The sequence below is a fragment of the Accipiter gentilis genome, chromosome Z (assembly GCF_929443795.1).
Source record: "Accipiter gentilis chromosome Z, bAccGen1.1, whole genome shotgun sequence".
Taxonomy (NCBI): Eukaryota; Metazoa; Chordata; class Aves; order Accipitriformes; family Accipitridae; genus Astur; species Astur gentilis.
In genome coordinates this window covers 67,394,663-67,412,497 of record NC_064919.1, presented here as the reverse complement: position 1 = coordinate 67,412,497, position 17,835 = coordinate 67,394,663, and the positions used below count along the sequence as shown (strand labels likewise).

At 38.8% G+C, this 17,835-nt stretch overlaps 1 protein-coding gene across 2 annotated transcripts in view; it reads left to right on the top strand.

Moving 5' to 3' along the window:
- Positions 1-17,835, top strand: part of RAB3C (RAB3C, member RAS oncogene family) — a 136,333-nt gene that overhangs the window by 109,601 nt on the left and 8,897 nt on the right. For both annotated transcript variants that reach the window (XM_049795398.1, XM_049795399.1), the window contains exon 4: positions 13,599-13,723. In XM_049795398.1, the coding sequence (XP_049651355.1) occupies positions 13,599-13,723 (125 nt within the window). The remainder of the gene's footprint in view (positions 1-13,598; positions 13,724-17,835) is intronic.

The window sequence follows — 17,835 nt, the reverse complement described above, 5'->3', positions numbered from 1 at the left end:
GTCTGGGCTAGAAACGTTTCATGACAACAAAGCTTATATAAGTTCATTAGCTAAACTATCTCCTGAGTGTTATAGCTCTGCTGATATCTTTCTCTGGTATGAGGTAAGTCTGCTTGGATGTTTGCTAGTTTATATCTGTAAAGTGGAGGTGTATGGGAAACCTTCACCTGATACTGTTATTCTGTAGACAAATCTTGTAGTCTATTAGCGAGTTCCCTAACCCTGGAGACCTTGAGAACACCCAAAGCTGTGGGTGAGACTCCTCGGAATAAATTTAGCTGATACATTGCAGATATCCATATCCAAATTAAACACATGAGGATCTCTTCTAGTCAATGGCAAAAACCAGACATTTTTTGCTCATTACTCGTCTCATTCTAAAGTAGTTGCTAGAATAGATCAGATGAATTGCACCCAAAAAGACCTCTGCCAGCCCATCTGTGTCAGAGCTGTGAAGAGTTGTGACTCTTAACCTGTCTAGCTCTGCCAAGAGAAATATCTAATAGGGATGTGGTTTTAAAGGCAAAAGTTTTACTGCTTTATTTTGATTTGCTATAGGATCAGAGTTGGCAGTGCATAGGTAGTTTATTACATTCCAGGGCAACACCCAGTTTTGTTGATATAGTTACATCCACACTGGAAACACTTTCTGGTAAAGTGCAGTCATTTCCTCTGCTCCATGGCTTATAAAGACCTGTTGTCCAACTCAATCATTCATGCTTTTTGCAATTGTAGGCTTTCACTTCTGGAGCAATGCATAGGAAATGTTTATTCTCTTGATGTTCCAGTACATAACTTCACTCTGCCGCTCTGGGGATACAGAACAATTTCACTGATGAACTTTTGATTTTGTGATGCTTGCCCTTACAAGCTTTCCATCCAAAGGTTACTGTCAACCCAAGCACCTGTTTAATGCCTATAGTTATGTCCTCAGAGAAGGGTCTCTACTTGCTGAAGTCAGTGACAAAGTGTCAATAAGACAATATTAAACACTTCTTTTTTATTACTGGAGAGAAGCTGTAACCTTAAAAATGTGTTAGCTAACATGTTTTAAACAGTATGCTTTAAAGATATCACAGGCAGAGTGAGATAAACTTTAATTTATGAAAGTTCAACATGAGCCCTAGGAGAGGTTAAGCTGTATCATATTGAAATGCCACTGTGTTCAGTTTTCAAAAGTGTTAGAAAGTTTTAAATCTAATCTCCAAATTGTTTACCAAAAATTTGTATTCATGCCTGCATATGTTGCTGACAGCTTCCTCCATACTCGGGCTTTCCTTTTAAGTCTGGCTTCTGGGGTCAGGGACAAGCACTATACTTTTGTTTTAAGAATTGTGATGGAGAACAAAACTCAAATATATAATAGCTATGGCCTGAGAGGCAAACTTATATATATACATACATAGATATATAAACACAGTCTTTTGATTTGTGAATCAGATAGCAGCACTACTGATATTCTGAATGAATACACAACTCTTTCATTTTTTTACAGTTTTTTTTCTTGCTTTATTTTTAATCCGAGAAATAAAATCTAAAGTCTAATGCCCTCCATTATCCTCTGTGAGTCAGCAGAAATAAGCCTGCAGTTTATGTACTTGCAGGGTGAGTCAGCAAGACAATCCTGCTACGCTGTGCCAGGCAGGATGTAGACAGTGAAATGGTTTTTACTGTTGTCTTTGGCTCCTGGCAGCCCTCACATAATGATTTTTGATCAGTACTACCCCAAAAACAATGTGTGACCAGACTAATTCAAAATTTACGTTCAGGTCCTCAAAGAAAGAAAAAAAAAGGTGCATGGTATATGACTCATACTCGTCTGATTAACGAATACCAGTTTACAGTGAGATTAAGGTACCTGCCATTTTGCCAGTCCAGTTTCAGCTGTGTGTGAAAAAAGGGAGAAGCTCAATAGTTCAGATGAAAACTAGGCCACACATATTCTGACTCAAAATTTCAGACCCCAAATTTCTCGTGCTTGCAAATGTACAGTCACATAGGGAAGTTACTTCCAAAGAGGTATTGGTCGACGGACACAATGGTGGAATCACATTTTTATGCCTAGGGTTCAAGTATAGCTCTGAATGTACCATTTGTTCTTCTTCCAGAAGATAACAAGATAAGTAACTTTAAAGACAAAATGCTGATAGGATTTATACCAGTTCTGTTATAAAATGTACTATTACAGAAGTAACATATCCTTCATGTTCTAGTAAAACAATGCTGTCTATCTTATCAAGAAGAAGTAAAATGACTCACATGATAGCCCTGACACATGGCTTGCAAGCTGAATGAATCCTTAACAAGGATAGTCCACAATAATTTATCACAGGCAGTTTCAATGACCTAATAAGCTTTTTCAGTAATTAAAATTAGACCTAATTTTTTAACACCTTCATTAAACGTGAACATGGGCATTTCAGAACACAGTTTATATGCATATGAGACTGAGTTGTTTATGAGTTTGTGCAAAATACCAAATGAGAAAAATAACCCAAAACGATCTAACAAGATCAGATACAAGAGAAGCAATAACAGAATTCATTTAAGCTTGAAAAAATGAAAGCTAAAACAACAGAGGAAATAAAATCCAAACCAGTGAATTTGAGAAGTGAGAGGAACGTGGAAGGCATTCCTGGCAAAACAGGCAGAAAGGGATTAATAGCCACAAATATGCAATGAATTTAATAATGAGACGTGGCAGTAAAAAGACAGGGTCAATCCAGAATTCCAGAGAACTGTTTAATGAGAAGTTCCCTAAAATAGGGACATTTTGTTGCCAGATACTCACCATATATATTGCAAATATGAATCTGGATTTGCTATTTAGAAGAGAAAAAGGAAAAATAAATAACTTTGTGTGACCCAGCTAAAGTATAGCTATAGAACTATCAATGTTGTTACAAACCAAAAGAACTTGACTGTGCCTATAAAAACTTTGCTACTTCCAAAATGCCATTGCTGTGCAGGTGCTCTTTGAGATTGAAGGTGAGAGGCTAATAGATAACCCCAGAAGTGAAAAGGAAGCTCTTCAGCAGAGTAGTGCAGTCTGGGGTTAAGGGACCGTTGCTGGTGCAGTAAAGAGGGAACTATTAGATACGAGCAGGTAGGACCAAAAGGACTTGCTTAGCATCAGTATTGCTTGCTTAACTGTTTTTTTGTTGTTTTTTTTTTTTTTTAATTATTAAAATCACTGTGAGAAAGAAAAACAGCAAATGTGAGGACACATACATATGTGTCTGTACCTGTTTCCATACATATATAAATGAATTAAAAATGGCAAGCAAAAAATATGTTTTTAAGTGACAGCAAATTGCTCATTTACTTAAAAGTGTAATATGCTCAAACAGATGCTGTAGTTGCTTTAGTAAATTACTTCAGTACTCCCTTATTTCACAGGTATGTTTTTCAAATACCAGAGTTAGGATCAGCTGTATTGATTAGGGTCATTACTCAGAGCTCCAGTGACAGTCTGTGCAATCAACATAAATTGGTGATAAACAGGATCATTTATTTGGAAGCATCTGGAACATGAAAACATGGGAATAGTCAAAAGATGTGCAAGTGCAGACTGTATTTTGCCTTTTATTGTTTCCATGAATATTATTTTCTTGTAAATACTTTTTTTCCATCTCCTTTCAAACCCTAATTTTTTATGATTGTGTGCACTGTGCATGTGTAGTAGTAGCTTTGAAGGATGATAATTTAATGGTGGCTTTCTCAGTGGGGAGAAAATTAAAATGTACAGCCTTTTGTCTGTGTGGTGAGTTGCTAAATCACTTCCCACAGTATGACACAGCTTGCGGCATTATACATGACATAAAAACTCTTCATTAACATGTGTTGTTACAGTGTCCCACTGTGAAAAATGTGTTATATTAGTTGGTCTGCTCATAAGTAAACCTTGTTGTAGGGGAGGATTTTGTACTCCTGTGAAAAAGAATTAAATATTGAAATGTATTTTATACTGTTTTATCATGGCACAAAATGCAAGGAAGTAGGTTGGAAGTTCTCTCTGCCCTTAATGCCCAACACAGTATTGGTTGTCTCTTCTCCACTGCCTGTGTAAACATCTGTTCAACTTTTCTAGACAAAAAGCCTGGAAAAGGCAAGAAATACAGTTGACTTTGACAGGGAATTTACTATATTTTATTAATTCTGCACACCTTCAGCCAAAGTCCACCTTGCCTAGGAGTAGGTCAGGAGATTCCACACGAGTACTCTGTCATCTGCCTACATGACAAAAAAAGCCTTCAGGGTGTGCAATATCAGGGTGACATACTGTGTGGTGGGACCTTACTCTGCTTCAGGCTGTTCTTGGACTTACTGCCATCTGTTTAAGTGCCAGCTGCTGTGTGCTGGCTGTGCAGGTACAGGAAAACACCTCACCTGGTGGGCTTTTCTTCTAAAGAGATGGCCATCAGAGCTTAGGCACAGGAGTTACTGGGGAGAAGGCATACAGAGTACAGTACTAACTCAGAACGCAGTCTTTCTTTTTTTTTTTTTTTTTTTTTTAATGTAGTAAGTGCGTAATTGGGCTCCTGCTACACTTGTATTGGGAAGTAGTTTCAAGGTGTATTTGACAGCTGGGAAGAAAGCAAGATGCAGAGTTTGTGCCAAAGATGTAAAAATTAAGGACATCTGCAACCTGATTAATACAAAATAAGTATGCCCTGCAGGCTTCATTGTAACTCCAAGCAAAGGGACATATGTAAGAATTACAGTTTGAACATGAATGTCTTTTGCCCACAATATATTCATTTGATGCCATATACTATTCATTTGATGCCATATACCATTATCCAGTGGATTTGCATTTTAGTGTCAGAAAATTATCTTCTGACAACAACAGATGCTTGGTACTCCTATTTGAAACAACACTGTACAGAAAAGGCACCAAAGCTAATTCATGGGCTAGTAAGAAAATCATTTGTATATTACATTAAAAATGGAATGTGATTCAATAAAGTACTCAGCAGAGGATTCTGGATGGGAAGGCACTTCCATGTGCAAGGTAAGAACAGATAAAAAAGGTTAATCAGAAAGAAAGAAAATTCTGATTGATAAATCTCTGTGATGCCTACCTCCCATCGTAGGTACCACACATAATTACGTAGTTATCAATGCCATGTCAGTTCTTATGCATTGCATTAAATGCAGGCCCAGAGTGGACATTATAGAGCAAGCATATCCTTCCTCATTACAATTATGGTAATGGATTACCACTAAGATACTTACATAAGAATAAATGTCATAAACACAGAGAGAATATCAGTTCTTACATCTTTAGCTGTTCTCTCCTTTTTTTTCTTCTTTTTTTTTGAGTAACTAAACTTTTTGAACAATGATATGTCATATTTCCTTGCATAACGTTATAAAAATGTATCTATTAAAGATTAGCCCAGTTTTACTTTCCAAAAGAATTGGATTCATTTTGATTATCTTCATAACCTGTCAACACTGAAATGTGGCACGTGGTTTTCTAAAATGAAGTTATGGCCTCAGAAACTCATAGTGCATTCTTCTGTTAAGGTAGCTTTTTTGTTTTGTTCACTGGGAAAGCTAAATTTATTTTCCTTAAAGTAGATGCAATTCCTACCAGAACAATGAAAACCTGTGATGCTCTGGGTAATGTGCATTTTGACTAGCCTACTGGCTGAAAATGAACCCGAAATTTGTTAGTGTCACACCTGTCATGCAGCTTCTGCATCATTGGTTTATCTTCCTCCAAGGGAAGGTTAAATGTGTAGCCTTTCATTGCACGGTGTGCACTCTTTGGCTCTGCACAAGGAAGATAAAGCCTGTCAGAAGGAGGGGGTGAGTCTTTGGCATTCTTCTGGTTTCTTCAATATCAGCTTATTTCACGATCATAAGGCATTTTTCAAGTCACTTGCCTTTCAATCCAGACAGAAAACATAATATTGTATAAATATTAACTGACACATCAAATACAGTCAGTCCTGGCCAAGTCACGCATCCTGGTCAGTTGCAAGAGTAAAGGGTTTGGTATATCCAATTTTTGCTATTACATCCACTTCTCCCCAGATCCTTTTGCCTTGCTCCTTTGTGATACTGAGGATGGAAGAAATTTATTTTGTTAATATTTTCCCCTTCTTTGCCCCCCTCCATCCATGTTCAATACTCCTGTTTTTCTGGGACAGTTTAGCCTATTCTCTATCATATGTTAATAAGCACTTCCAGTCAGCAGGTGCTGGTACCATCACTGGAAATAAGCATCACAAATTCAGTATACATCTCTTCTGAATACAAGTGGAGATGCTAGGACATCCACTAGATTTAAATCCTTGATGAGACAGATTGAGGTGCAATTTCCCCATTCCTGTCACAGGTTCATCTACCCCAGCTTTATATTTTGATAATTATTTCCTTTATTGATTGCTTTTCTCGGTTTTCAATAACTGCTTCAATAATTATAAAGGTGTTCATGAATACAAGTAAAATAATTTGTATTAGCCATAATCATGGAGCTTTTATGACCCTCAGCTGGAGCATGCCAGAATGATGAAGTGAGAAGCAATAGTTTGAGTTTAAAAGTTGCAAATATCCAGATCTTCCTCATCAGTAAGGGAGGAAAGATCCTGAGCTGTTCCTCAAAGCTAGTTATGTTTCTTGGGGCTGTGTATGCCCCCAGCTACTCATCAGTTCAACTAAATTCTGGCAAATGTTAGGATCTTCTTGTTATTATTACTGATGTTATTACTAATTATTTCTAGTATATATTTCTACTGTGCTAGTAACCGTGGCCTCAAAAAGTAGTACTCAAGTACACCAGGACTCTTCTGTCTTGCTTTTGCTCAGAGTGCTTCAAATTTTTAAGCTCAGCACTGTGTTCAAAATCCCAATCAGAAAGTTAAGTCAGGGTTTTTGCTTGGTAGGTTTATACATTTTGGATTGCTCATTTCCCACTAACAGTGGATTATTTACTGGAGAACAGACGGAAAGCCTGAGGCCACATCTCTCCCTGCCCTCCCTGCAGCAGGGTCTGAGCACCAAGTGCAGAGCAGCGGGTACAAAGCCAGTTCCCAAATGCCCATCAAGACTGAGCATTGCAATCACTTAACATGCTGTATAGAATAAACCTATATAGACCCCATCTCCATCATATCCCCAAAATGAGTGGGATAGAGAGGTGAGATGGGAAAACTCCAAGATACAGGGGCATTCCTAAGGCACATAACCTATCAGGATTGCTGGGAATAATAAGGGTTTAGGAGACATAAAGAAGGGCATGGGGAAAGGAATGAAGCATATGGTACACACTGAAGTGTAGATGCTTGGTAGTTTGAGGGAGAACTCAGGCTCACCCTGTTGAAAAGACTGCTTGAATGGAGAGAGTGCCAGGGCTCCTCATAAACAAGGAGGGTGGGAAAAGGCTCCTGACAGGATCCTGTCCCCTGAAAAGATGGGAATGGCAAAGCTTCCCCTTACCATCCCAGTCTGTGTCAGGGGTTGGAGAGGGCTGTGCCATACCTTCCCACATCATAGGATGGGGACTAGGGTAAGGGGGGAAAGATACCCTCTATTGCCTTAATTACAGAAGGAAAATTAGGTCTCTGGAAAATGCTGGAAAGCCGGACTTGCTGCTCAGAGGTAGCCAGGCATTTGGCAAGCTTACTTGCAAATAAAGGCAAAAAGTTCAGCTGGGAGCACTGAATACTTTTGGACACATGTTCAAACTCATAGCTGCTCCTCTGGCACTCTCCACCACCAAATACTTAAATAAACTGAGAAAATTTTAGAATAGATAACCTGGGCTCCACCTCTGATCCTGTCACTACACTGCCACCCCTGATAGTTCAGCTGATGTACTTTGGAGGCATCATGCTATAGACAGAGATGGGAGAATTTTAAAGATCAATCAGTGAACACAACATAACAGTAACTTCAAAAAACAAAAAGGATTTGGTAGAGGTTTTGTTAATTTGGTTTTGGGTTGGGGCTTTTTTTTTGCTTTGTTTTTTTTTTTTTGTTTGTTTTTGGGGGTATTTTTAATTTTTATTATTATTATTTGTTTTACTGGAAAGATGGTGCACTCCAGTTAATTGCATACTCCTTTCTGAAACCAGAACATCGGAAGTACAACATGTTCCCTGAACTTGATGGAATAAACATTATACGTGGCCCCCTCTGGAGCATTTTCATTAGGGTGCTTCTCTGCTGTCAGTGCATGTGACTTACTGCATAATTCATCTAAAAAGCCCTTAGAAATCAGCCCCTCTAGGGATGGCAGGCATTCTTGGAGGGCTCTAGGTCCAAACAGTAGTGTGTAGATTGTGGCTGTCTTTAAAAGTTTATATTCCTGATGTATTTACTATATGGGCATTTCTTTATGGAATAAATTTGTTTGCTATCCTTGCTGTCTGTGGGTGAGAATATACTATAGACTATTCCAGGTTAGATTAATGTTTGTGCTGGACATATATGAGTTACTAAAAAGTGATCCTCTGGAGATCTATTCAGAGTGAACCCTAAGGTATGCCGATCAGTGGGTGCAACCTCAAATGTATTGAGTACCACAAGCAGCAGGATTGGCTTCTGTAGCATTTTCTCCAGGGTACAATGCAGTGTTATCCAGGTGTAGCTGAGTTAAGCCTGAACTCTTAGGGATAAATATATCATAAGGATCTGACAGCTTCGAGAGAGGTGAGGCTGCTGCGTCTCCATGGCCCACGTCCAACCAGTAGCAAGGCTGAAGATGTATTCCCAGCAGACATGTGCATGCAACACACACGTACAACACAAATATGTGCATATATACCTGGCCAGCCACACAAATCACAGACAGACACGCAGAGTGCTCCCAGAAACAGAAACAGCCTCATCCTTCTCTCCACCCTGGCAGAGCAGCATGGAGGTCCACTAGTGAGACTATATATCTGTGTAGACATATATACAACACAGGTCCCTCCATCAGCTGGGCTCATACACTCAGTCTGCCCAGTAGCTGCCCCTGGATCCCAGTCTCCCCAGTTTCTGGCACCTGGACATACAAGCCCCCGGTGTTGACCCATGGTGATGGGTTTCATGCCTGGATGGTGGGGCTGAGGCTCTCCTGAGACAGCCCTAGGAGGGGCCTGGATGTGGTTTCCCTTCTTCTAAGTCCTTAATTTGGGTTATCACCTGCCTTTGTGCCCCTGTGCTCCTCTGGGCTTGTGGATGTGGGCTTTTGATAGTCCAATAGCTCCTGCGTTAGGCATGGAAGCAGCCAGGGCCAGGATATTATTAGAGCTCTCCCACCTGTCATGGACTCTCTGTGCTCCTTTGTGGATGTGCAGATGAGCTTTTATCACGTAATTTAATGTGAACAAGCTAGTTTCCAAATAGTAACATCATAGCCATGCTCCCATATTGCTCTGTGCTAGCTACCTTGGCTTCCAACATCTCAGCTACCTCAGCTAGCTGGGGCTGCGTATTTCTGAACCCCACTACATCATGCTGTGCAATACTCCTTGTAAGATGCCCACATGAGCATACATGGACTCATTGATGCCTGGACAATTATTTGAAGCTCTTGCATGTTCAGAGGTGCAGGGTCACACTGCTGCATGAAGGTTAGTCTCCTGCTTCCTTGAAACTTGTTTTTTCATGATTGGTTTCAGTCTTCCTGATAGAACCAAGTTCTTTATTAAACTGATTCTTAATATTCTTATTATTAAGCAGAGACTTACCTGAGAATAGATGTAGCCCTTTAAGCTTGTACCTGATCTTTTCCCAAAACATACTGTGCTGCAACACAAACCTTTTACCTACTGCTTCCTCTCTGCCATGAAGGTGCATTTCACTATGCTTGGCTATAACCAAAGCTGACATTTGATTTTTTTGGCAGATTTGGAGGAGAGTAGTGCATGATAATAGTGTCTTTGGTCTTTATAATGGGGTCTTCACCATTTTAAGCATTGTAATATTAACTTTGAAACCTGTGTGCTCATGAGAGATGGGGTAACGGTGGATAGCTTTGCCTAGGCAACACTGGTCTTATTTTCTCCTTCAGTAAATGACAGCATTAGAAGTCACAGCAATATAAAATCTTGTTATACTCTATTGAACTAAAAAGCAATATTTTCAGAATAATATTTTGTGAACTAACAAGTATTACAGGCATTTCCTAGGAGCAGAACTAGTTAGTACACTAATACTGAAGCAGTGTGCGTACAGACATATGCCAGTGTGAACTGTTTAATTTTGCCTTTCCTTTAGGGTTCATTTCAAACAAAGTAGGATTTTTGAGTTCAAAATACAAAACTGTGTTTTGAACATTTTTTTCACATAGTATTTCATTCCATCAAGCAAAGGAAAAAAGCCTCCCTATTATCTTTGACAGTCTTCTGTTATAATAGTCCAAAACTCTTTTGGAGATTTATTGATGTAACTTTACAGTGCTTTGAACCAGTACTGGAAAATATGGGACTGTTTTAAGATGAGCAAATAGCATTGCTTTAGGTAGCATTCAGCAAGTGCTCTTTCCTGACAAGGAATATGGCAGAATTGCAGTACGGGGAGAACAAGTCTTGCACTGATCACTGAAAGTAATGGATCATTGAAGTCCTGCATTAATCTGCCCCTCTGGTGTCTGTACATTATAAAAATTCAAGCATGTTGCAGATTGCCTGCCTACTATACAACTAGAATGTGAAAGATTTACAGGGTGAATTACTATTGACATGCATCAGGTCACTGAGACTGAACAAGAATTGCTGTATTCAGCTTACTGCAAACATAAGCTTTGCCTTTTCATGTCTGCAATCTTCCTGAGGCTAAAGTTCTTTACAAGGACAATGCTTTGTGTTTTGGATTAATCAGAAGCCTCAGTCATTTGAAAGGTCATGTATGCAAGGAACAGCAAAATTTTTTTAAATGACCTGTGTGTTGGCTTTTGTGGAGAATTGTGGGAATCAAAATCTAGAGGAGCCATTAATGGAAACGTATGTCTAAAAGAAAACATAATAGTGATAAGCCTATTCTAGTCTTTGAATCCAAGCTCCTACTGATGTGGGGTTCAGTAGGGGTATATTTGACTGATTTTCACAGTCAGTCAGTTGTATTCTTGCACTACAGAGTCTTTTGCAAAACACAAGCCTTTGGACTTGTTATCAAGGACAAGATCTCTTGTTGCTTAAAAAATTCTTTATAACTAGGAAGTTAGACATAAGCAAGCCACATTAAAAAGTCTAAGAATAAAATAAGTCTCTTTGGTAATGAGAAGCACTTGAATGCACAGGCTCATAGTTCATAGAACAAAAAAATCATGTCTGGCTGCAGTAAAATGAAGGGGGTCATTCTCAAGCAAAGAAACTCATGTAAGGCTCTGGAGTTAAGGTCTGCAAAAACAAGGCTGAAGCAATTCTCTTTACACTGGTGTGATGATATTTCTCCAGACATTTCTCCACTCATTAATTTCTTATACTTCACCTTTGAGAAAACACAAGTAACTCCTTCTGTAAAGCTTAATATTGTTACTGTATATTTTGCTTTTTAAACATCCTCAATTTCCTGCTGATATAAGGGAAACAAATTGACCTCCAACTCAGAACTATTGAAAGCTAAGTTCTTTTAGAGTCCTTAATGGACTAACATCCTCTGACGTTTGCACTACTAGTATTTGCAAGGTTGCTATGGTAACAAATGCAGTTGTGGTTAAAAAAAAAAAATTCTATTTTGCTTAGCCACAAATTCCAGAAGAACTCAGCATGGTTCCAAAAAAACATTTCTGCCAAAATGAATGCACGGTGCCCTTTTTTTCTGAGCAATTCTATCTTCAGTAAAATGTAAGTGTCCAGGGAAATCTGACCTCTGCTTTGGTCACAATACTTTATGAACACCTACTCAAATTACTATAAAACAGATTAAAAATAGCACAGTGTCCATTTCTTGAAGGAACGATTAGGGCAGGCCCAAGGGAACAGTCTGTAGCACAAAATGCCTGGGGGTTTTTCAGCTTCTTTTTGGTCATTCTGATGAAGTAAAACAACCCTAAAGGCAGTGTGATCCTTCCCCTTAAATTCCTCTGCCCAGAACTGCAAACCCATCATACATAGCTTAAAGGTGCTTTGACTCATGAAGAGGGGTCTGCCTGTGGGCAATGGCATTCGACCAAGGGTTACAAGGATGGCTGTAGCCGTTTTCGCCCACATCCATCCCTCTGGTCTTGCAATAAGCAAAGCCAGATGGAGAGATTTGACCCATTTTCTGTCTTTCACTAGAAATGGTTGTCAGACTACATCATGATCTTTTTTGTGCATGGAACATTTTGCAGACAGGGATCTGAATACGTAGAGATAACGGCTGTGTTATGAGAAGGGGTCACTAGTGAACTTAACACCCACACAGACGAGCTTCCAAAACACTTGGATGACAGATTTTTGAAGCTATTCCATCTTTTCTCACAGAGACCTAGGGCCCTGATACACAACAGGATTCTCTTCCAGGGTGCCCTTTCCTAAGTGTGAGGTTAAGCAGGTTAATTTCTGTTCCAGTGCAGTATTCCTAAGCACCCCATTTTGTCCAAGAAGGGATGGGGGGGAGAGAGAGTGAGGTGTTCTACACCTTTTTCTTTCTCCGTTGATCATATAGGGACAGAAGAGAGATTAATATCCTACCAAGCACTTGACTCGGAGCCTAAAGCCAGTTATAGTCACAAGTCCAAGGCAAAGGGTGAGTGCTTAGAGTAAGCTTGCTGTTCCCTGTGTCACCTTTGAGGGCAGGTACTGCTCTCAGTTAGAGGGTGGTAGCCAGCAGCATCACTCCTGACTGAGCCTGGAACAAGGACATGGAGTTTTCCTTCCTGCAGAGCAAGTCTGAGTATCAACAGAATGGTGGCAGTCAGGCAGGTGTGCTCCTAAGTTGCCCATTAGCTGCATCACATTCAAACTGCAGAAGAGACCTTTGTAGGGTAAGCTGTTTCACCACCAGCACTCAAGGTCCCATGGTGTTTCAAGGCCTCAGATACTCCAGTTCAGCTGTAGTCATGGTTAGGGCTTGTATAATTTAAATGGAAAGTAAATTAAAGTTCAAACTCAGCCCCTGTCCATGGCTTAATGCACAATATAAACATTGCTGTTGTCCTGGTAGGTCAAAGACCTATAGTAGAAAATGCTGGAGAGAAACAACAGGAGAAAGGTAAAATGGCTTTGAAGTTTTGTTGATAAATTTAGATCCTGGTTTTTAAAGGTGAAAGATAAGAAATAAATAAGCTGTTGATTTTGTTTCAAAGCTCTGGGTTTAGATGATAAGGTTTGCATTAAAATGTGAAAATATTTTTTTTAATTGTGTGGGAGAAAGTGTCACCACTTCTTTCTAAAAATACAGAAAGAAGGTTGGTGGCAGGAGAATATATTGAAAGACTGTCTTGTTTTAACAAGCAAAAGTAAAAGCTGTGTTGATATTATTCCTGTAATAATAATTTCTGACAGAAAATCCTTAGTTTATTTGAAATCCAGAATTAAACAGAATCAGGTTACCCTAGATGTCAAAATCAGTATTGTCTTTTTTGTCTTGTTACAATTCTGTTTGAAATTGATTTAAGGGGAATTTTCTTTGGTTTGACTTCTCCCTCTCTCTCTCTTTGTCTCTCTTTTAAGGTCAACTCAAATCAAAACATACTCTTGGGATAATGCCCAGGTTATTTTGGTCGGTAACAAATGTGACATGGAGGATGAACGGGTAATCTTCACTGAGAGAGGCAAACATTTAGCAGAGCAACTTGGTAAGAAAAGAAATGACAAAGCTTTATAACTGCTTGTGAGAATGCACAAAGTAATGTCATTACTTGCTGAACTACTTGTAATGAAATGTTGATGATACAGTTGCTGTAAAAGAATAGTCATACACCACCTCCCTTTTGTTTCTGCAGGCTGAGGTCTGAACTGTCCTTGTTGATATCACTAATACGGTAACATCATTAGAATGGACATGTGTCCAGAGATTACCTTACGCAGAGCTGTGATATGTCTGTCATCTAAGAGTGTCCACAAGATCAGTACTGGCTTAGAGGCTGGCTTAGGCTAAATAAAGACATATCTGATAAAATGTTCCTTATGCAGTTCCTTAGAAAGGAAGTCCATTATGGCCTTTGTGATAAGCAGCAAGAGTAGGCACGTGTCTGTATATATACAATATGTTTAGATAGTTATAGCTATAGGTAGATACATCCTAGCCAGGGAAGAATTAAAAAAGAAAATGCCAAAAAAAACCAACAACAACAAAAAACTAGGAGAGGAGAGATTAAAGAAACACCTTACTCAAAATGTGAACTACACCTTTTTGCAAGTTCAGAACATTTGAGTTATGATTTCCAATACCAATAATCCAAACCAGAAAGATCCCAATATCCAGCTCCCACTGCTAACAATCCACCTACTGCACATTTACACAGGTGTAAATAACATGAACCTCTGTTTCACAAAGTCTCCCTCTAGGAGGCAAATGTTGTCCACACAGAAAATTACAGAGCTGTGAACACCTCTGTTCTTTCTGTTTCTGCCCAGCAGTGATATCCCTTCACACCATGAAATGTTTTTGAGGTGACACTGGCCAAACTGTAATGGAAAATCTCCAGAGCATCATCATAATACTACTACCTGGCCTGTTTTTTTCTTCAAATTTGCTGATCTCTGCAGAGCATGCTCAGCAAGTGTGCAGATCAAACCCTGGCATCATTTGAGGTCAATTTCTGTGCTGTACTGGGCATGGGTTTGGTATTATTTTTAAAACTGACTATAGTAAAGGCTCAGTCTGGTGAATATGTGTGTAACTAAGATCTCATTGTCACTATTCCTATAGAGGTGTTTAGGGTAAAGGGTGTTGTAAGAGTAACTGCATGGGAAACAGAGAGACATGGTGGCTTTTCACAATATACCACCTGTTCTGGATATAAACCCATGCTGATGGTTCTTAACTTACATATATTCATAGCTCACTGACCTTATTTTTTAAAATAACTTTTCTAGTTGTACAATTGCTTGTTCTGGTAAATAATTTATTAGAATACCATATCTCCCTCTTGCATCTGTCTAAATAATCATTGAATATGTGTAAAAGCTTGTCTCAAAAGTATACATTAAAAATGACCATAAATTAGTCCTTGAAAGGTGACAGAAAAGATTTAGCAGTGGGTTATGTCCAGAAAAAATTGCCAACATTTGTGAAGAACTGAGTTTCTAAAACTGTTTCCAACAAAACCAAAATGGTTACCATTGTACCTGCTTTAACAGAGGATATTTTTCTTTGCAGAAACACCTGTCATATTGTATATATTTCTATAACTTGTTCTTCCCTCTGTAAGCATTTCTAATATTTATTCATTTTACTAGGAGCTAGGGAAGTGTATACAATGGAGAAAGAGATCCGAAAGATGTAACTGTATACTTTTACCCCAAATTTAGACCAGACACTAAAATGTCTGGCAATAAATGTAAATTTGCAATGTGGAGTTGAAGATTTTTTTAAGTTATGTAACTAATCTGAATTTCCATTCCTCAAACTATTTTCCTATGGAAAGATTAATGCAGTGAGTTGACAAGGAATCCCAAAGGTCATGAATTTAGCAAGACGAGAAGGAACTTTGCATGTTGTACAGTCAAGAAGCCTCAGTTGTAATAACCAACGCTTGGGGGGGAAATAAAAAGAATAATGAGATAGATATCAAAACTTATGTTTCAGGCTTTAAAGAGAACTCTAACTCCTGGGATTTAGAATTAAATCTTTATGGAAACAGATTATCCTCTATTCCCATCTTTATCTACTCTGGGATTTTCCTTTCTCAGATACACGTCCTGTGGCTATCTCAAGGGCAGATTATTGTATTCAATAAATTGTGGCTCTGATGCAGCATGTCATTTACTGTACTCAGACCACACACAAAAATGTTTATATGTTTCCTGTACAGCTGTAATAATTTCTTAAATCTGCTCAGAGATTGTGGGAGGCGGTATCAGGAAAAGCAGAAGAACAAGTTTCCCTGAATTGTAGTAAGTGCTCTGGCCACGGTGGCCAGTTTGAAGGGCATGTGTTGTGTCAAACACTTAGGACTGTCTTTTCTTTCTCTGCTAGTGAGTTGATAACATCTCTTGCGGGCACATTTTAAAAATAATGATATAGATTTTTGTGTCCCACAAGAAGTTTTAAGACTGTGGGCCCTTTGAACACCATGGTCTGCAACACTGATTGCAGCCACAATTACAAGCAAGGACAACGCAAGAGTGCTGTACAAACAGCGTGTCGTGAAACACTCTATTCTCAAGTGTGGTTTTATTTTCAGTCCTGGTTTATTTGAAGTGACTGAGAAAATGAATACGTGTACATTTTGGGCCTGGTTTTCAAAGGTCAAAAAGAACACTGGGCATTTAACCCTCCAGGAAATATGGTGTCCTGCTGAGAACAGCATCGGAAAATTATGCCTCTATTGTGGCTGCAGACCTGTTTGAAAAGTGTGGCCTTCAATTTTATTAACAAGGTGTAATCAATCATTTCTTTAAATGTATCACTTACTTATTTCTCAAGTATAACGCAAACAAGTGGTTTAGATCAACCAGCAATAGGCCTCATTACCTGTGAAGGTCTGGCTAAACTAGTCAGGTATCCTATGGTAGCTCCAAGTACCTCTCTCATAACACTAATGCAAGTTCACAAAAGAGAATAGGAATGGTTAAGAAAACCAGATCTGACCCTGAAGGGAAATTAACAGAATGTTTATGAAGACAGGCTTTGTCTTGTTTCCATTTTAGATTTTTTTGACATTTGTGTTAATGACATAGAGCATGACACTGGCAATACCACCACAGATCATAGCTGCAAGCTGCATACTACCTCACCTACTGTTATGGCCAGAAGCAGGTGCCTTGTGAAAGGTATAAAAGGACAAACATACAGTGATACTTTCCCAGATTGTAGCAAATTATACTTGTGGGTCTCATGAACCAAAGGCAGTATCTTTATATTCAATAGCTCTTTCACAACTTTTTCCCATGGACTTGTCCAAGGATGTCTTTGAAACCATATAAAATCTTACCATCCACAACATTCTTTAAATATGTGCAGTTTATCCAAGTTTTCTGCTTCTGCTTTGAATTGGCCCCTTGCTAGTTTTATCTGCCGTTTCTTCAGTGTTGTATTTTGAGAAACAGTGAACAATTGTTTGCCATTACCTGCTTTGCAACATGGTTGGTTTCAGAGACCTCTATCATAACCCTCCTTTTTCTCCAGGCTGAGATTCCCAGACTATTTTGTTCTTCCAGACACAATGACCATGTGACACCTTAGCCATTCCTTGTCACCCTATTCAGTACTTTTTGTAAGTAGTACAGGCATTTTTCAGAAATTAGTTCATGGTTGTTTAAATTAATAACATCATTAAAGGAGTAATATAAGAATGAGGTGAAAACAGACAGGTTCAAATAAATTCAGTTGAGTAATGTAACTTTACCTCACAGAGATACCATACTGAGAAAATACAGAAACATGACAAACCAGCCAGTGGAGAGAACTAATTAACGTAATGTTAATATTGACACAGGAAACACAGCAAACACATTTAAACAAGTTTATGCACTAATGACTACAAAAAAAGGGTGTGGAACATAATGCTTATGCTATTTTGTCTCTTCAGGAATGTTTGCTCTGAGCACTACATGTATTGGTTAATGAGTGAAACCCCAATATAGTCAGCACTTACACGCTTTAAAGCATTTTATTTAAAAAGGCTTGGAACTTCTTGCAAGAAAAATGCATGCACACTTGCCAGCTGCATTACTTACACAGTTTTTCTGACATATTCATCTCCTGCATTGCAGCCGTGTTCAAAGCTTGGTGTCACTTGTC